Source organism: Equus asinus, chromosome 26, assembly GCF_041296235.1.
Source record: "Equus asinus isolate D_3611 breed Donkey chromosome 26, EquAss-T2T_v2, whole genome shotgun sequence".
In the NCBI taxonomy this organism is placed as follows: Eukaryota; Metazoa; Chordata; class Mammalia; order Perissodactyla; family Equidae; genus Equus; species Equus asinus.
Genome location: NC_091815.1, coordinates 28,375,948 through 28,397,374, shown reverse-complemented (window position 1 = coordinate 28,397,374; position 21,427 = coordinate 28,375,948). Strand labels below are relative to the sequence as shown.

The 21,427-nt window shown below is 40.5% G+C and overlaps 1 protein-coding gene across 1 annotated transcript; it reads left to right on the top strand.

Moving 5' to 3' along the window:
* Window positions 1–10,480: 10,480 nt before the first annotated feature.
* On the top strand, window positions 10,481–21,403 carry LOC106847975 (C-X-C motif chemokine 17). Its single transcript, XM_014867575.2, has 4 exons — window positions 10,481–10,795; window positions 17,188–17,268; window positions 17,924–18,025; window positions 20,721–21,403. Exons 1-4 carry the CDS (start codon window positions 10,717–10,719, stop codon window positions 20,816–20,818), a joined length of 360 nt encoding a protein of 119 aa, XP_014723061.1. The 5' UTR covers window positions 10,481–10,716; the 3' UTR covers window positions 20,819–21,403.
* Window positions 21,404–21,427: the final 24 nt, after the last annotated feature.

Here is a 21,427-nt window from a genome sequence, read left to right as displayed (position 1 = left end):
CCTCCCTCTCCCTCCATTGTGTTACATTATTTACTGAGTTGGGTTCCAGGAAAAAAACATCTCAGTTGAATTCCTTAAAGCCTCAAGCACCCAATTCAGTTCAAGATGCCTGTCACAAAGAAGGGCACTACATATGATAAAATGAACAATCCAAGAAGAGGATATAATACTTGTAAAAATCTATGCACCCAACATAGAAGCACCTAAATATATAAAGCAATTACTAACAGACAGAAAAGGAGAAATAGACAGTAACACCATAATAGTAGGGGACTTTAACATGCCACTTACACCAATGGATAGATCATCCAAACAGAAGATCAATAAGGAAACATTGGCCTTAAACAACATATTAGAACAGATGGACTTAGTAGATATATACAGAACATTCCATCTGAAAACTGCAGAATACGCATTCTTTTCAAATGCACATGGAAAATTATCCAGGATAGATCACACAGTAGGCCACAAAATAAGTTTCAATAAATTTGAGAAGACTGAAATAATACCAAGCATCTTTTCTGACTACTAAGTTATGAAACTAGAAATCAACTACAGAAGAAAATCAGAAAAGCCACAAATATGTGGAGATTAAATAAAATGCTGCTGAATAATGACTGAGTCAATGAAGAAATCAAAGGAGAAATCAAAAAGTACCCTGAGACAAATGAAAATGAAAATACGACATGCCAAAATTTATGGGATACAGCAAAAACACTTATAAGAGGGAAGTTTATAGCAATACAGGCCTACCTCAACAAACAAGAAAAATCTCAAATAAATAAACTGACAGTGTACCTAAAGGAACTGGAAAAAGAAGAACAAAGCTCAAAATCAGTAGAAGGAAGGAAAACATAAAAATCAGAGCAGAAATAAATGAAATAGAGACTAAAAAAAAAAAAAAACCAGAAAAAAAATCAATGAAACCAAGAGCTGGTTCTTTGAAAAGATAAACAAAATTGGCAAACCTTTAGCTAGACTCACCAAGAGAAAAAGAGAGAAAGCTCAAATAAATAAAATCAGAAATGAAAAAGGAGAAATTACAAAAGACACCTCAGAAATACACAAGATTATACTAGAATATTACAAAAAGCTATATGCCACAAATTGTATAACCTAGATTAAATGGATAAATTCTTAGAATCATACAAGCTTCCAAAACTGAATCAAGAAGAAATAGACAATTTGAATAGGCCAATCACCATTAAGAAGATCAAAACTAATCAAACTAAAATAAAAGTCCAGGACCAGACGGCTTCCCTGGTGAATTCTACCAAACAGTCAAAGAAGACAATATCTATCCTTCTCAAACTCTTCCAAAAAATTGAAGAAGAGGGGAAGCTTCCTAACTCATTCTACAAAGCCAACATTATCCTGATACCAAAACCAGACAAGGACATCACAAAAAAAGAAAATTACAGGCCAATATCACTGATGAACACTGATGCAAAAGTCCTCAACAAAACACTAGCAAAATGAATACAACAATACATTAAAAAGATCATAGGGACCAGCCTGGTGGCATAGGAACTAAATTTGTGCACTCCACTCCAGCAGCCCAGGATTCGCAGTTTTAGATCCCAGGCACAGATGTTGCACCACTCATCAAGCCATGCTGTGGCAGCATCCCACATAAAACAGAGGAAGATTGGCACAGATGTTACCTCAGCAACAATCTTCTTCAAGCAAAAAGAAGAAGATTGGCAACAGATGTTAGCTCATGGCCAATCTTCCTCACAAAAACAAATAAACAAAAAGATCATACACCATGATCAAGTGGGATTTATTCCAGGGATGCAGGGATGGTTCAACACCTGCAAATCAATCAACATGATACACCACATTAACAAAATGAAGAATAAAAATCACATAATTATCCCAGTAGACACAGAGAAAGCATTTGACAAGATACAGCATCCATTTATGATAAAAACCCTAAACAAAATGTGTGGAGAAGGAAAGTACCTCAACATAATAAAGGCTATATATGACAAACCCACAGCTAATACCATTCTATATGGAGAAAAACTGAAAGCATCCCTCTAAGAACAGAAACCAGACAAGGAGGCCCACTGTCCCCACTCTTAGTTGCCATAGTACTGGAAGTCCTAGACAGGGCAATCAGGCAAGAAAAAGAAATAAAAGGGATCCAAACTGGAAAGGAAAAAGTGAATCTCTCACTATGTGCAGATGACATGGTTTTATATATAGAAAACCCTAAAGAATCTACCAAAAAACTTTTAGAAATATAAATGAATATGGTAAATTACAGGATACAAAATCAACATACAAAAATCAGTTGCATTTCTATACAATAACAACGAAGTAGCCGAAAGAGAAATTAAGAATACAATCCCATTTACATTTGCAACAAATAGAATAAAATACCCAAGAATAAACTTAATCAAAGAGGTGAAAGATCTGTACACTGCAAACTATAAAACATTGTTGAAATAAACTGAAGAACACATAAAGAAATGGAAAGATATTCTGTGCTCTTGGATTAGAAGAATTAACATAGTTAAAATGTCTATACTTCCTAAAGCAATCTATAGATCCAGTGCAATCCCTATCAAAGTTCTAACAACATTTCTCACAGAAATAGAACAAAGAACCCTAAAATTTATATGGAAAACAAAAGACCCCAAATAGCCAAAGGAACCCTGAGACAAAAGAACAAAGCTGAAGGGATCAGACTCCCTCATTTCAAAATATACTACAAAGCTTTAATAATCAAAACAGCATGGTACTGGCACAAAAACAGACACACAGACCAATGGAACAGAATCAAGAGCCCAGAAATAAACCCACACATATATGGACAGCTAATTTTCGATAAGGGAGCCAAGAACCTACAATGGAGAAAAGAAAGTCTCTTCAAGAAATGGTGTTGGGAAAACTGGACAGCCACATGCAAAGGAATGAAAGTAGACCATTATCTTACATCATGCACAAAAATTAACCCCAAATGGATTAAAGACTTGAATGTAAGACCTGAAACCATGAAACTGCTAGAAAAAAATATAGGCAGTACACTCCTGGGTCTTAGCACATTTTCAAGTATTATGTCTGATTGGGCAAGGAAAACAATAGAAAAAATAAACAAATGGGATTACATCAAACCTAAAACTTCTGCACAGCAAAGGAAACCATCAACAAAATGAAAAGAAAACTTAACAACTGGGAGAAGATATTTGCAAACCATATATCTGACAAGGGGTTAATATCCAAAATATGTAAAGAACTCAGACATCTCAACAACAAAAAAACTAACAACCCAATTAAAAAACGGGCAAAAGATTTGAACAGACATTTCTCCAAAGAAGAGATACAGATGGCCAATAGGCACATGAAAGGATGTTCAACATCATTAACTATCAGGGAAACGTAAATCAAAACTACAATGAGATATCACCTCACTCACATCAGAATGGCTAGAATTAACAAGACAGAAAACAACAAGTGTTGTAGAGGATGTGGAGAGAAGGGAACTCTCATAACACTGCCAGTGGGAGTGTAAACTGGTGCAGCCACTACAGAAAACAGTATGGAGATTCAAAAATAAATTAAGAATAGAACTACCATATGATCTAGCTATTCCACTGCTGGGTATTTATCCAAAAAACATGAAAACACGAATGCGTAAAGATACATGCACCCCTATGTTCATCACAGTATTATTCACAATAGCCAAGACTTGGAGGCACCCTAGGTGCCCATCAAGGGACGAATGGATAAAGAAGATGTGGTATGTATACACAATGGAATACTACTCAGCCATAAGAAACAGTGAAATCCAGCCATTTGTGACAACATGGATGGACCTTGAGGGTATTATGCTAAGTGAGATAAGTCAGAGGCAGAAAGTCTAATACCATACGATCTCACTCATAAGTAAAAGACAAAAACAACAACGAACAATCACATAGAGACAGAGACTAGATTGGTGGTTTCCAGAGGGGCAGAGGCGGGAGGGAGGAAGGCAAAAGGGGTGATTAGGCACATGTGTATGGTGATGGATTATAATTAGTCTTTGGGTGGTGAACATGATGTAATCTATACAGAAATCAAAATATAATGATATACACTTGAAATTTATATAATGTTATAAACCAATGTCACCTCAATAAAAAGAATAAAATTTTAAAAATGAGTGTCATCTTGATCAGACACAAATATCTTTTAAAGGCTCTGCAGGAAATTTTAACAAGAGTCTTTGCACCACCCAGAATCCCTCTGGGGACCAGAGAGCTACAAACAGGAGGATAGAACCTACTGTGTGCTGGGGACTTTTAATGTTTGCACCTCATCTAATGCTCACAGTGACCCTTTTAAGTAGGTACTATCATCCCTATTTTGCAAATGAGAAACCAAAACTCCAAAAAGTCAAATAACTTGTCCCTTATCCAAGAACTGGGAAAAGAGGGAACCAGGATTCAGACTGATGTATTTCTGAATCCAAAGATCATGTTTTCATTCCACACCATCCTATCTACCAGAATTTAAAGAACAGAAAGATGATTGCTTCTAACAGAAATGCTCATAAAAGGCTTCAATGAAGAGACAGGATCTAAAATGGACCTTAGAAAGAAGAATAATTCAGGAGGCTGAGCAAGACGGCAAAGGTATTATAGAAAGAAGGAAAAGAATTGGAATGAATTCAGACATGAGAAAGTAAAATGCAGGTTCAGGTCTTACTACACAGATCAAGGGAGCAGACTGGGGCCACGCTACAGGGTCTTTGAATGGCAGCCTAAGGAAATGGAACTTCATCCTGCAGATGATAGCAGTCACTGGAACGCTTTGAGAAGGTCAGGAACGGGATGAAATAGCATTTTCCAGAAGATTAGTCTGACAGTATTAGGCAAGATGACTTAGGGAAGTGGTTCTCAACTCTGGCAACTCATTAATTAGCTGGAAGCTTCTTTCATTGCTTTTTTTTTTTTTAATTTTACACTTTAACACAATTTCAGACATTCAAAAATGTTTGAAAAATCGTCAAAGTTCCCATATACCTTTCACTCAACTTCCCCAAATATTAATGCCATGTATAACCTCAGCACAATTATCAAAATCAATAAATTATCATTGATAGAATGCAATGAACTAATATACAGATTTTATTCAAATTCCATCAACCTTCCCACTAATGTCCTTTGTCTAAACTAGGACCCAATCTAGGATTACACAACACATTTAGTTGTTTTGTCTCCTCAGTCACTTTAATCAGAGCCAGTCCCTCAGAATTTATTTTACCTACGTGACCTTAATATTTTTTAAGATTAGTGGCCAGTTATTTTGTAGAATGACCCTCAGTTTGGGCTTATCTAATATTTCCTCGTGATTATACTTAAGTTATACACTTTTGGCAAGAATATCACAGAAGGGATGCTGTGCCTTCTCAGTCCATCATATCAGGCCCATGATATCGATATCTCTCCTTACTGGTGATGTTCACTTTGAACACTTGGCTAAGGTTTCTCCACTGTAAAATGACTATTTTACATGGAAGCTTTTTTAAACTACCAATGCCTTGGCCACACCATAGCCCAATCAAATCAAACTCTCTGCAAATAAGGCACAGGCATTGGTAGGTTTTAAATACGCTGAAGGTGATTCTAACCAGCAACCCGGGTTGGAAACCACTAGCTTAAATAACGAAGATTAGAGTCCTGGAAATCAGTGAGGATGTCATTCCTTGGGCCTCTCTTTTTAAAAGAATAGTCAGTTCCAGGAATAGATAAATATATCCAGACTTTAGGATGGACCCATGGTAGGGGAAAGGAAAGGCCAAAAATCCCCTGATTGAGAAAGTGATGGGTGAGTTGACCGCTGTCCAATAAGAAGAGAAGGCAGGACTCTCAGTGAAGTGTCCAGCCTTCCTGGTCTATTTTCTCTTCAGACCTCAGAGAAACTTTTGCCGCAGTGAAAGCACACACTATATAATTTTCTTGTCATAAGCCTGACATGAGCTCCTAATTGCCACTGAGGCAGGGAATTATGGACCACGTGATATAAAAATGCCACCACACAGGCAAACATAAACACTTTTGAGTATAGTTGAATGACTAATTCACAGAATCTAGGTCAGAGATGCATGAACTGCCTTAAACAACCTTGCCCTCCCCACTTGGTCTTTTGTCATTAATCCCTCCCTGAAGTAAAAGAGTAAGGACCCTGTTGAAAACTTCATGAAATAGGAAGGTATACACATCTCCTGTTACCAGGCTGTTGAAGCAATGATACTGGGCAAGACTTCCTTAGTGTTATTATCTTGGGGTTACCACAGAGATTTCATCAGCCCCTCCCTTGGAGGAGCCAACTGATAACATGCAAAGAGAAACACCAATTTAACCAAAAACCAGAGGCAGGAAAGACCCTGATGAGAACTTGCCCTAAAGTATCCACAAACTACCAGGATCTGGTGCTGCTGGTGCAGGAGGAGCTGCTGCTAGTCAATATCTGACAAAAGAGAAGGCAGCTCGAACACCCACGGAGTACTTACAAAGAAGTAACTCAATTATCCCTCAATTATTACACAGCCAATTATCCCTCAAGCCTCTCTATGGGGTCTCACTGAGAGGGATGGCACATAATTAAATGCTAACACATGGGTGAAATAATTTACAGAAGGGTGGGATCAACTGGGTCAGGAATGGCTGGGAAAGGTTTCGGGAAATAGGCAGGATGCAGGTTAGGCCTTTGAATGGTTGAATCTTAGGGAAACAGAGACAAGGAGAAACACAAGCACAGGGAACCAAGTGTCACGCACCACTGTAGATGCTAGTTTTGAAGGGGATTTCAGGGATGAGAGTGGGTTTGCATATGTTATTTTGTTTATTCCTCTCAACTACCGTATGGGGTTATTTCAGAGAAGGGTCGTTCGAAAGGTGAAGTAACTTGCCTAGGTCAGTGGCAGATCTGAGATTAGAAAGTAACTATGTCTAACCTCAAAGCCCACACCAGTACCAGTACCACTGAGAGAGGACTGAACACAGCATGTTTAGGCAACAGGAAGGGGTAGGGATGCCACAGCAGAAGACAGGGTTAAGACACAGGGCAGTTGGGTAAGCTTGCTAACGTGGGACCTTGTGTTGTACAGCCATGAAAAACAGACAGAGATATTTGAACTTGATCTTGTGGTTACAGAAGAGCCACTGGAGGTTTTGAATAAGGGAGTAAACAAAAAGTGACACCTTTGAACAAAGACCAAAGGGGATGGGGGAAAATGGGAGTTCTGGGTTCCTAAGCTACAGAGATGCCACTAACAACAGTAAAGGGGGCCACATAATATAGTGGAGCAAGAACTGGACTAAGAGTCAGAAGGTAGAGTTTAAACGTAAAAAGTTACATGATAAAGTCATGGCTATGTCAGGCAAGTCACATTCTCTCTCTGGACTTCATTTTCTCTTCATCCATAAATCAAGTGAAGCAAGAATCTCTAAATGACCTCTAAACCTTTGCTACTCAAAGTGTGGTCCACCAATCAGCAGCAAGGAATCGTCCAAAAGCTTATGAGAAATGCAGAATCTCAGGCCCCACCAGAGGAATCAGATCTGTATTTAAACAAGATCCTCAGGTGATCCGTAAGCAGATTAAAGTTCGAGACACTTCTCCAAATTGTTCAGACTCACCTTAACTCTGTCACTTCACAGGAAAAAACAAAAACAAAACACAGAACGTTTTCATTTTCACTTCATCTGTGCCCTTTTCCTAATCCTAACCTCCCCTCTCAGACTTGCCCACATCCAGATAGAGAGGTTTAGGAACACCTGGTCCCCGCCCTCACTGAGCTCTAGGTTGTGGGGGAATTCAATGCAAAGCCACCCCATTACAATTCAGTGAGGAACAACATGATAGAAGTAAATACAGACTATTTTGGCCCATTCACCAACCCTGTGAAAATCTTCCACTTTTGGTTTTCTGTACACAATTTTCCTCATGTCAAGCTTAAAGTGAAAAAAAAGAGAGAGAGAATGCAAATGTCCAGATGGTCCTTTTGCAGTCATGGTTGGATTGGACATTTCCTTCTGGCTAATCCAAGGTGTTGGAGGCTCCCATTTCATTCTGCATGTCCTCTCTCTATTAGCACTCACCACATGTGCACATGCAACAGCCAGGCAGCTGCACACTAACAGAAATTCTAGCAAGTCAGGAAACTTGACTTTTAGTCCTGTGGCTTTGAGGCTAACTGACTGTGTGATGTTGAACAAATCATGTAACTTCCTACACTTTCATCTCCACTTCTGTAAAATGAGCAGTTGGACTAGATTTCCATGGGTCTATGTGTATAGTGAGAGCTCCTCAGAAGCAGCATCACCCCTTGCTCCTCTCAGGAGCCACCACTTAGCAAATACCAGGCACACCTTAGATGCCCAAATGTTCACTGAATGCATGTATGAATAAATGATTATTAGAGCAATATAAATCATGGAATCGATCAACAAATATTTCTGAATGTCTGCTAAGTACACTGTAGAGTGGGGAAATAAAATAACTGGCCGAATAATATTTTCTCCCCTCTTTCCCCTTACCTCCTTCCTGGATGGAGAGTCCTTGTAATTCAGAGAGACTGTGCTGGCACAAATAATGTTCTGGAAATGGGCTCTAAGTATTTGTCAATATTAACAAGAGAAAAGTCTGTTTGTCTTGGAGCTGTATTATATCAATGGACCTGAGAGACCCAAAGTCCCCACCCATGATACACAGAACCCGACACCCCACCCCAAGCCCATGGAGGGGAAAACCAGACAAAGTAAACAGACTGGGAGCAGGGACCTGGGGAGAGCAGAGGAGTAAACAGACTGCAGCACCTGGAGAAAGTCTGAGGAGGAGCTCCCTGGTCCTGAGCAGCCCCGGAGGGGACTGATGGCAACTCAAATGGGACAAGTAAAGCACCTCCATCAGGTTCCATGTGTATGCGTGATCATTTACCAGTAAAATCTTCTTTCTGTTAAAGGAATGCACTTCCTCATGCTTTCTAACACATCAGGCCTAGTTAAAGTGTTACAAAAACATCATTCCATTCAACAAACATTTAGAGTACTCCCCAAGTGCCAGGCCCTATGTAAGTTCAGGAACACAAAAAGAACAAAAGCCAGCCCCTGCCATCAAAGATCCCCCCAACTAGCTCCATGCTCCTTCTCTGCATGGCCCTCTCATCTGCCCTCCACCAACCCAAACCTACCCCACCAGCAAGTCCCAGCCCAAGTTGCACTGACCCAGAGACCCTTGAGCTACTCTGACTCCATGGTGAACTCCTGTCACTTCTGAAATTTGGTTCCACTTATATCTCAAGATTTTATGAAAAGTATGTCATCTCCCCTGTTACTCTTGAGCCTCCTAAGGACAGAGTACATTGTTAGGATTTTCCAGGAAGAAGCCACATTATTGATTGGTATCAGATCAAGCTCAGACCAAGCCCAAGCCTTCAACTCGAGGACAATCTCCACTGTTGAACACAGTGCCTGGCCCCCTGCATGCTTTACAAACTTTGTGGTAGCAAAGTCTACAATCACCTCCCAACCTGACAACAGGCAGGGATAACGTGAAAATTGAGAGGGTAAGAAGGATCAAACAAAAATCAAAAAGGGCATGATTCATGCCTTGCCTCTTCCCCCCTCTTAGGTGAAACAAAGTCACACCACCTGTTCTCACTCCTGCCTGCAGGCTGCTGGGGAGGACCTCCTTGTTACCCATGCCCTCGGTCCCCACAAATATCACCCAGCACTCAAGCCCACCTCTCCTCTTCCTTTGAGCTTGTTTCCTAAAGTCTCTGGACTAGGAGTCAGGTTTAGGAAGTGCTGATGTTCTGTGACCTTAATGGGCACTCCAAGTCGTATTACCTCCTTCTTTTACCTTGGGCTGTTTCCAAACAGGGTCTGGAGCCAAGAGCCCAGCAGGCTGGGCAAACACCACAAAAGGCTCCTTCCCTCATGTGGCTCCTACTTGTTGGACCTGAAGCGCTGGAGATCTTCCACCAACCCAGTTCCCTGTCCTATAGGCTGGAGCAACTAAGCCACAGCCACCTTCCTGATGAACAAGGAGGCCTTGTGCGACCCACTGCTCCAGGGGCAGTGTTTTGGGCAAGAGAGAACAGCCTCTCCTCCTTGATCCTCTCTGATTCCCACCTCATGTGGCCACAGAATTGGAGGAAATTGTCTACAATGAGGACAGGGCCACTTCCCAAACAACAACACTACTATTGCCAATACCCTGCCAAGGTTGGGAGTGGGGAGGACAGAGCAAAAACAGACCATGTCATCCTCTCTTCTGCCAATGCTAATACTCACTTTCTGGCCAGATATTAAGCTAGAAGGTGTCACTGAAAGGCATAAGGAAATTCAAACGAGCAAAAAGATTTGGGGAAGAAACCACAATACATTGGGGGTTAGGGAGGCTGGAAGAAGGAGGGGAGGAAACAAGTATTGCTGCCAGGTTATCAGTCACCTTCTTATGTTCTTAAGAATGCTTCACCTCTGTTGTTTGGTCAGTTTCACCTTCCAGATTCCTGTAAAGCACATGGTCCAACCTGTTATCTAATAAGGCCAGCGTCACTTCTCTTTTCTCCCCTCTAATGGGAACACTGGCCTGGGATTAAAGTGCAGACTGCCAAGCCAAGTATTCAGGTCTGAGCCATCCCAAGAAGTGGGCAGCCTCAACCGGGGAACCTTCCACACCCTCTTCAAGCGACTTAGAGCAGCACCAACAGTCACCATGAAAGTTCTAGTCTCTTCCCTCCTTCTGTTGCTGCCCCTAATGCTGATGTCTGTGGTCTCTAGCAGCCCAAATCCAGGTAAGTGAGATAAATTTTCTACAAAAGGGAGCAAGGGGGAGAAAACATGGAACAAACATGGATTGAAATGTAACCCCTTTTAGCTACAGGGATTCAGGACAAGTTAGCCTATCAGGGTTCGTTTCCTCATTTACAAAAAGGAAAAAACTGTACTAACACCAAAGTGTTGTGAGAGTTAAATGAGATGGTGTATATGAAAATGTTTGAAACTGTAGCTGGCAAAAATAAAATACTAGCCCAACAAATATTTGCTCCCTTACCTTCCCCCTAGTCTCTCTTCCAGAAAAGTAATGAATATCCCCCAGGCCAACCTTCATGGTGGTGGTGGTGTAAAGGTGTTGAAGGCAATTGTCCCATTGTAGAAGATAAGTCCTTGCTTATATTACTTATAGTGCACCAGACATGCCACCAACAACTTTTAACACTATTTAATGATGAAGTAACAAACTAGAAAAATTCTATCACCAGATAGTATCCATATTTGAAGCTTTAGCCATACCAAGCTCAGTTGTAATAGCTCACATTTTGGGAAACAGATCTTGGGTTAAGGGTGTTGAATGACCTCCAGTTTCACTACAGCTCAAGTGGCCCAGCCCTTAGCAGAATCACCATGCAGAAGAGCTCATCCCCATGTATGGTTCTACTTGACAGAACCATCTGCCCAAGGGCTACTATGAGGTGAAACAGCTTTGTCACATACTCACCATCAACCTGGTGCTTAAAATCAGAAGTTCACCATACTCCACCCCAATTTCAAACTTCCCCTTCCTTGTAGAGAGAGCTCTCTGGAAGCTGCTGGGCCCCACAGCCCTAGGACCTAGACCACCCTTCTGGAAGGGAAGGCTGTTCTATTACTATGACAGACACCAAGGCTAGAGTCCTCAGCCTGGATTCAAAGTTCTAACCACAATCTGTCTTTCCAGTCCACCCCCTCCACTCACTAATCAGTGCTCTCTACATTCCACCTAAACCAGACTGTTGGCTATTCTCTGAACAGGTCTTGTGCTTTCCCACCACCTCTACTTTGTTCATACACCCAGCTCAAAGACCACCTCCTCCCCACAGCCTCCCTTGATTCCTCCCATGACCATATGTGAGCTTTCCTTCTAGTGAACAAGCTTAGCCCTAGCTTGACTCTTTCTCTGCACTTATCATATTCTGCCTTAGACTGAAGGTGTTGCCGTGCCTCTCCTAACTCCACCCCCTGCCCTTCTACACTGTAATCTCCTTGGTGGCACAATCTGGTGTATTGTTTCCATATCCCTCACATTATCCAGCACAGCACTCAGTAAATATTTGCTAAGTGAAAGAACAAATCCTCATGTTACTAAGTTCAAAATGTTGCCCTTGGAAAACACTACACCTGGCTTTAACAGCAGCTTTACTTGGGGCTGGATAATTCTTTGTTGTAGGGTGCTGTTCTGTGCATGGTAAGATGTTTAGCTGCAACCATGTGACCTCTACCCACTGGATGCCAGTAGCAGCCTCTCCACACCCCTACCCCCAGTTAAGAGAACCAAAAATACCTCCAGACGTTGTCAAATGTCCCCTGGAGAGGGAACCACTCCCCAGTTGACAACCACTGCTCCATATCAACAGTTCTCAAACCTGGCTAAACACTTAGACTTACCTAGACCTTTAGACTCAGCCTCGAAGTCAGGGGAACTGAGATCCAGATCCTGGCTCTGCCTCTTACTTTACAACCCTGGGAAAGTTGTTTAACTTTTTGGATCCTCAGTTTCATCGTCTTAAAATGAATAAAATACCACTTAGCACATACAATTGTGTGAAGATTAAATGATCTATGATGTGCACCTAGTAAGGCTTCAATAAATGGACTAAGTAGAATTTCTAAGTAGCTCCTAGAGCGCAAGGGCAATGGACTAGGGAAAGTGTGCTGCGCCACCAAGTGGTGTGATTACAAACCACATGGGATGGGAGGTGCTGGCTCAATTCCTGCAACACCTGAGGAAGTCTGGCTAGAGGAAATGACACCCCCTACCTACCCCCAAAATAAAATCGGATCTAATTTTATCTCTTAAAATAACTACATACATGCTCAATATGCTTTTCACCGGAGAGAGGGGAAAAAATAGATGAGAATATACGAGAACATTAGGAAACAAATTACTTATAATAATAGATTACTCCTTATAATATTACTTATTAATTATAAGATTACTTATAATAATAGCTGACGTGTTAAGCTATCCTATGTGGCAGGTATTGTTCTAAGCACTTCATGCATATTACCTCATTCTGTCCTCACAGAAATCTAATGTATTCTTCTATTTTTAGCTTTTCATTTTACAGACTTAAAAAATGTTGTAATATAATCAGAGTTCCAACATATCCTTCATTCAGTTTTTTCAAATAACATCTTACATAATCAGAATACGATTATCAAAACCAGGAAATTAGGATTGATACAATACTATTAACTAATGCACAAATATTCACATATTGCTGATCATCCCATTAATGTCCTTTCTCTGGTCCAGAATCCAATCCAGGATCCTACACTGAATAAAGTTATCATGTCTCCTTGGTCTCCTCCAATCTAGGGTAGTTTCTCAGCCTTCTTGTCTTTCATCACCTTGACACTTTTGAAGAGTACTAGTCAGTTATTTTGTAGAATGTCCCTCAATTTGGTTTTGTCTGATGTTTCCTCATGACTAAGTTCAGATTATGCATTTTTGGCAAAAATACCACAGAAGTGATGTGTGCCTTCTTGGAGCATGCCATCAGAAAACCCATGATATCAATAACTCTCATTACCAGTGATGTTAACTTTGAACACTTGGTTAAGTGCTGTCTGCCAGGTTTCTCTACTGTAAAATTACTATTTTTCCCATTGTAATTAATAAGTATCTTGTAGAGCGATACTCTGAGACTATGCAAATAGCCTGTTTCTTCTCATCATACTTTTGCCCATTACTTTTTAAATTCATTGGAGAGTCTTGCCTACAACAAGTATTACTATGGTATTAGCCAAATGATGATTTTCTATTTCCATCATTCCTTCTGCATTCATTAGTTGGGATTCTATTCTAAGAAAGAGTTGTTCCTTGTCTCCTACTTACTTATTTATTCAATTATTTATTTACATAAGTAAAGACTCACGAATATTTGTGGATTATAATCCATTGCTATCATTATTTATTGTGTTGCTCATGTTGCCCCAAAATTGGCCATCGAGAGTTCCTTCACGTTGGCTTCTGTGTCTTCTTGCATATCATTTGTTTAGCAGTTCCTGACTTTCTGACACCACAAGATGTTTCAGGCTCATCTTGTATAAAATTTCCTGCCTCAGCCCTAGAATCAGCCATTCTCCAAGGAACCCTGATTCCTTTCATGGGAGGATGGTATTCACAAACCATAGCACTAGGTATTGCCCATTGCTCTGGCTGGCATTGCATCTAAGCTCTCTAGTGGACAGAGCTAGGAAACAGATGTGTTCATACACACACCAATGTGCCATTATTAGACCCATTTTACAAATTAGGTAAATGAGGCACAGAAAAGTTAAGCAACTTGTCCAAAATCACAAAGCTAATATGTAGTGGAACTGGGAAGTCAAAGTAGTGATTGGATCTACTGCAAGTCCCAACAAGTGGAAGTAACTTCTTTACACATACAAGTCAGTAGAAAGCAACAAGCCTAACATTTCAGCATAGACAGTCTCTTTGGGAAAAAACTAGAAGTCCACAAAAATAACCACAGTAACCATCAGGTACTGAACACCTACTTGGGCATTAAGCACCGGGCACCCACAGTAGCTCATTAATTCCTAACTCTGAGAGGTGGATACTATTATCCTCATTTTACAAATCAGAGAATCAAAGATCAAAGAAGTTAAGTGACTTGTCCAAGACTACAGAGTTAAGTGACAGAACAAGTAGTTGAGCCCAAGTCTGTCTACATACAACATCCATGCTTCTTCCACTCTATCAGTATTTTCCAAGTTTGATTTTAGGTAGAACATAAATTAGCTTTTACTTTAATACTTATATGTTTATTTGAATGCATGTTAGAAAAAAACTAAGCATATATCAAATCTGAATCTCGCAGATAATATTGCATATGATGAGGCTGTTTTGTAAATTAAATTTATTAAAGAAAAAGTATGAACTAAATAATAGTAAAGGTGGTACAAGCTATAGCAAAAGTCATAAAGGTGTCCATAAATGTCTGAGGGTTGGGAGACATTAGACTATAGTAACCTGAAGCTTCATTGTCAGTTATCAGAACTGCAGAAAGAAAAACAGACTAAGAATCTAAGACCTGGGTTTTAGCTCCAGATGTGTCACCACTACCCTTGTGAACTAGAGCATTTCATTTGCTCTTTCTGGGCATCAGTTTCCCCATCCGTAAAAAAAGAGATACTGATTTAGTTAACTAGTAAAACCCTTTTAAAAGCAATTTGGTAATGATATCAAGAAACACAAAGCTGTTAACTTTTGACCCACTAATTCCACTTTGGGAAATCTTGCCCAAGACAATTAATCCAACATTTGGAAAACAGTTACAAGCACAAAGAAATTTATCAATATGCAAAAGTAAAACAATCTAAATGTTCAGCAATGGGAGAAAAGTTAAATAATATGGAGCACAAATACTTGATGGGAGTGTTTTGCAGTCATTAAAAATGTCTGTAATGAAGACGACATAGCAACAAGCTTATAAAATGAACAAAAAGAAAATTGGTCACATGCTATGGTTATCACTATATACAGAAAGTAATGTGCAAGAAACATGCCAAAATACCAACAGTTAGTAAGAGTAAAGATTTCTTTATTTGTACTTTCCAAATTTTCCCTAATATAATTATATTACATTTAAAATGAAAAAAACTTCTCAATGAAGGGATTCAACTAAACAATATCCAAGATTCCTTCTGGCTCTAACATTCTGTGGCTTTCCTCTGGAACTAGGAGTAGAGGTCAGGTGAGAGTGAACTATTAGAACAGTTGGGATGGCAGGGGCTACGGATGTCTGCTTAAATTACTTTAACAGCACTCAAAACAGCACATGAGAACATTTGGAAACCAGCTCTCAGGGAAATGATGCAACACCCTCCATCTGTGTGGTAGAAAGGGCACGAGTCTGGGAAATAGGAGACCTGGATTGAACCAGATGATCTCTGAGGGCCCTCTCTAGACAACTTGTCCACACACTTATTGAACAAACATTTACCAAGTGCCTACCATGGGTCGGGAACCATGGAGCTGAATGACTACTGAGCCACTGATTCAGAGTCTAAAGAGAGAGAAAGATTTTTCATTTGCCAAGGCTGCCATAACAAAATACCAAAGGCTAGGTGGCTTAAACAACAGAAATTTATTTTCTCACAGTTCTGGAGGCCAGATGTCCAAAATAAAGGTGTTGGTAAATTTGATTTCTTCTGAGGCCTCTCTCCTTGGCTTGCAGATGGCCACCTTCTTGCTATACCCTCACATGGTCTTTCCTCTGTCCACGTATGTCCCTGGTGTCCCTGGTGTCTCTTTGTGTGTCCAAATCTCTTCTTCTTATAAGGACTCTGGTCAGACTGGACCAGGGCCCACAATAACAGCCTCATTTTAACTCAATCATCTCTTTAAAGCTCCTGTCTCCAAATACTGTCATTCTGAGGTACTGGGCTTCAACATGAATTTTGGGGGGACGCAATTCAGTCCACAACAGATTTCAAGCAACAAACTCTGTGCAATAACAGAGCTGCATTCAAATACAATGAGGAACCACGTGAAGGCTGACAGGGAATATCAGAAACTACTATACAGAGGAAGCATCATCTGGGCCCCATTCTACCTCCAGAATCTCAAGTCTATATACCACCATCCTTGATTGTCATAAAATATTTTAGGTATCCTAAAATGGGAATAAGACAGCATTAGGTGATATGACAGACTTGAATAGAGGCCAAAAGAGGAATGGATTTGTCCCAGAGGAACAAAGCTAAATACCATCCTCTTATACTTGAACTGAGATTATGGATTCAAACAAAGCAAACTTGGAGGTCAGGTGAAGACCCTGACTGGTTTATGGGATAATCTGCTCCCTGATCTCATTCCTTAAATCATGAGGATTTTAATGTGTGTGTTGGGGAAGGGAGGGCGGTGTAAAGTCTTGATTGATCCCCACCTTTTGTCCTCTTTTCCATCCCTAAGCCATTCTTTCTCCACCTACCTCCAGCTAAGCTTTTCTCTAGGCCGGATTTAGACCTCAATTCCTTATCCATTTAAAATACTCCTCTCTTTAAGTACCCCAGATCCCTGAGCAAAAAAGGAAGAGAAATGGAACTGCATTGACCTGGGTAGCCCAAAGCTGGGGGACCATTTCTGTTGGCCCTTTCCCTTTCCAGTGCCTGGAAGTGATCTGTTTCCTTCCCACAGGGGTCGCCAAAGGCCACAGGGACCGACACCAGGCTTCTGGGAGATGGCTCCAGGCAGGTGGCCAAGAATGTGAGTGCAAAGGTCAGTAACTCAGCATCAACAACAGCAATGCACTATCATGATCCCAACTCTCTCCCCTGACTCCCTCTGAGACCAGGTGAGATGTTATCTGAGCTGATCTCACTCATTCGCCCCTCCACCAGCCCACCACATGCAACACCAATGCTTGCTTCCTTCCTGAGTCTCAGGCAAGAGCTGGACTCCTCCAAGGTCAAGGGAGACCTGGCTGCATCTCTGGCTGCCCCCTCCCCCAGACCCTTTCCTCCAAGAACTCAGGACTGCCTTCCAAAAGCTTCCTGGATCTTATCCTCAACCTTATTTTACTCACAGGTGAGAGTGAAATCAGAGAGGCAAAATGCTTGCCCGAGGTAAGCAGCCACTAAAGGCAGACACCTAGATCTTATTCCTCATCTTCTGGTCTCCCTAATCATATCCTGATGCCCCCTCCAAACCTGCCACCAAATTCTTGCCAATACAGCTCAGGCAAAACAACTCAGAAGTCCTGGGACTCCCATAACTGGATACCTCCACTGCTCTGTGTTGACTCTTTTCCCCACCCCACTGCAGTAGGAAACAGGAACAAGAAGGCAAGGAAGATGGCAAGTGAAGCCCTGCCCTACTCTCTACTCGCAAATATACTAACACTCCCATCTAAGCAATAATCTCATTATTTCAGATTGGCTCCTGAGAGCCCCTAAAAGAAAACTCATGACGGTGCCTGGGCTGCCACAGAAGCAGTGTCCCTGTGATCATTTCAAGGGCAATGTGAAGAAAACCAGTAAGTTTCAAAAGAATGACCTTCCTAAAACAGAGTCCCTGTGTGGAGTGAAGCACAGGGATGAAACAGGGGTTGAGAATAGACAAGAGAGGTGAAATGAAGACCAGGATAAGCACACATCTCAGCCCCTTCTACTCAATGTCAATTTGTGGGGAAATAGGAAAAGGAAGAAAAGCAGGACACAATTCTCCTAATACTAGAAAGGGTTAAGCAAATGCTTAGATTTTAGAACAGCATTGCTTATCAAAGTGGAGGGAGATGGGGCTGTTGGGGACCTGATCATTTATCTCTGAAGATGACACCAGTGTCAGCGTCAAACAGAATTTCATTCCTCCCTAGTCCAGCAGTTTTCAAATGTCATATAGAAAGTAAACTGGCAAATATTAAACTGATTTATAGATATTATCAAGAATGGGATACATCAGGATCCTTATCACTGTTAATGGAAGTAAAATACAATTTGGTAGTACCTATCAAAAATTTAAATGTGTGCACCTTTCAACCCAGTAATCTCACTTGAAGAAATCTCTGGTATAAAATACTAGCATGGATACTCACAGATATATGTACAAGAATATTAATTATAGAAGTATTTGTATTGACAAATAAATAGAAATAAAAGACTTTTCACCAAAAGCAAATTGGGCAATTGTATAGCTGTCAAAAACAATGAGGTAAATCATTATGTGTTGATCAGAAAGATACCCACAATATATTACGTGATGAAAAGATGCAGAGAGGGGCTGGCCCCGTGGCCGAGGGGTTAAGTTCGCGCGCTCCGCTGCAGGCGGCCCAGTGTTTCGTTGGTTCGAATCCTGGGCGCGGACATGACACTGCGCATTAAACCACGCTGAGGCAGCATCCCACATGCCACAACTAGAAGGACCCACAACAAAGAATATACAACTATGTACCGGGGGGCTTTGGGGAGAAAAAGGAAAAAAATAAAATCTTTAAAAAATAAAAAAAGATGCAGAGACCCCTACTTCACACTCTTCACAAAAATAAATTTCAGAGAGATTAAAGATCTAAATTTGAAAGATAAATTTATAAGGGAATATAGAATATATTCATGACCTTGGGGTATGAAAGGATTTCTTAGATAAGATACAAAAAGTAAAAGCCATAAAAGAAACTATTAATAAATCTGACTCCATCTAAATTAAGAAATTTTGGTCATCAAAAGAATAAATGACAATCTAAAAGTAGGAGATGATATCTGCAACATATATAACTGACAAAGGATTAATATTGAGAATACAGAAAGAATTCCTAGAGATCAATGAAAGGAAGGCAGGCAACACAACAGACAATAGGCAAAAGACTTCAATAGGCACTTTGGAGACAAGGAAATCCAAGTAGCTAATCAACATATGAAATGGCACTCAACCTTACTATAAAAACCAAACAGATATCACTACACATCATCAGATTGGCAAAAATTTTAAAGTCTGACAATATCAAGTGTTGACAAAGAATAGGACAGAGAAAGTCTCATAACCTCCTAATGGGAGTGTAAATTGGTGAATTACTTTGAAAAAGTGCTGGCAGTTATCTACTAAAGTTTAAGCTCTGTGACCAAGCAATTCCACTCTTAGATATATACTCAAAAGTAATGCAGGCTTATATACACCAGGAGACACGTACAAAAATTTCATAGCAGCATTGCTCATAACTACCCCAAACTGAAAAGTGAGGAATGAATAAATAAATGGTGGTGCATTTGAATATTATAAATCAGGGAGAATTAACAAACACATAATAATGTAAATGAATCTTACAAACATAATGATGAGTTAAAAAAAAACAAGACATGAGGGGCTGGCCCTGTGGCCAAGTGGTTAAGTTCGCGTGCTCCACTTCAGCGGCCCAGGGTTTCACTGGTTCAGATCCTGGGTGCAGACATGGCACCGCTCATCAGGCCATGCTGAGGCAGTGTCCCACGTGGCACAACCAGAAAGACCTACAACTAGAATATACAATTATGTACTGGGGGGTTTTGGGAGAAGAAGAAGAAGAAGAAGAAAAAAGATTGGTAAAAGATGTTAGCTCAGGTGGCAATCTTCAAAAAAAAAAGACATGAGAAAATAGCTATAGTATGATTTCATAAAGTTCAAAAACAGGCAAAATTAAACTAACATTTAGTAAAACATAAATAAGTGGTAAAATAACAAAGAAAGTAAATGCTTACCATAAGAGTCAGGATTACCTCTGTGAGGGGGAGAGGGAGGATAATGATCAGAAAAGGAGGGGGGTTGCTGGCAATAGCCTATTTCTAGGCCTCAGTAGTAGTTTCATGAATATCTGCTTTATAACTATTTATTAAACTGCACATATGAGTTTTTATGGACCTCTACAGATGTATAATATTTTGCAATAATAAAAGATTTGTTAAAGAGCAGAGCAAAGCAATAGGTATAGTATAATCTCATTTTTGTTTTTTAAAGTAAACTATTATGTTTATATACAAAAAGCTACGGAAGACTATGTAGCAGCAAACTATTAACAGGGGTTAGCTCTGGGGAATGGGGAGTGAAGGGTGGGGAGGGCAAATGTCCTTTTACTTCTTACCGGATTTTTTTAATTTTAATTTTTTCCACTGGACAAGTCTTACTTTTATAATTTTAAAAGTTCTCATAAAAATTAAAATTTTTAAATATTTTCAACACTAGTCTCTCCCCTTTATTTTCACTAGGGCACCGAAGGCACCACAGGAAGCCAAACAAGCGCTCCAGAGCCTGCCAGCAATTTCTCAAACGATGTCAGCTAGCAAGCCTTGCTCTGCCTTTGTAGGAGCTCTGAGAGCCCATTCTCCCAACGAAACATTCTCAGTCAAGAGGCAGTGAGCGCACCTAGAGGATGCTCTTCTCCCACCTCAAGCTCGCCCTCCCTGTCTCCACTCTAGTGGCCTCAAAAAGCATTTTCTCAAGGTTATTGCTGCCTCTAGTGCCTCCTTCTCTCCTCAGTCTTTCCTGTGCCCTCCCCTTACCGAGGCTTAAGCTTAACTACCTGAAAGAAACCAGGAAACCCTAGTTTCCTAACTAGTCCCAACTGACCTAAAATACAACCAGGCAAGTAGCAAACAGAAGTCAATAAAAATTTTCAAATGTAAATAGTCAAAATCTTTTCTGTCAAATGGGGTCTGGCAATTCAATACAGATGATCCCAATGATCCACTTTACCCTGTCCACTCCAAACCCTCCCCAGATTCTACACACACTTCTCCCCACCACCACCCTCACTCCCTCTCCCTCTACTGCCCAACTATTTATTCTTTCACTCATTCAATAAATCTTTCCAGGATAAGAGCTAGGTGGGGCAAAGAAAGCAGGTAGAGCAACGAATCAGACATGGTCTTATTAAAGATAATATAGGTTTAAGAAAAACAACAACTTGGCAGTT

What these genes read in the sequence shown, in the direction of transcription:
- LOC106847975 (XM_014867575.2), top strand. Translation starts at nt 10,717, where the DNA reads ATGAAAGTTCTAGTCTCTTCCCTCCTTCTGTTGCTGCCCCTAATGCTG. An exon ending in CTCTAGCAGCCCAAATCCAG is followed by an intron (nt 10,796 to 17,187) that starts GTAAGTGAGATA and finishes TCCTTCCCACAG; the next exon opens with GGGTCGCCAAAGGCCACAGG. An exon ending in GGGCAATGTGAAGAAAACCA is followed by an intron (nt 18,026 to 20,720) that starts GTAAGTTTCAAA and finishes TATTTTCACTAG; the next exon opens with GGCACCGAAGGCACCACAGG.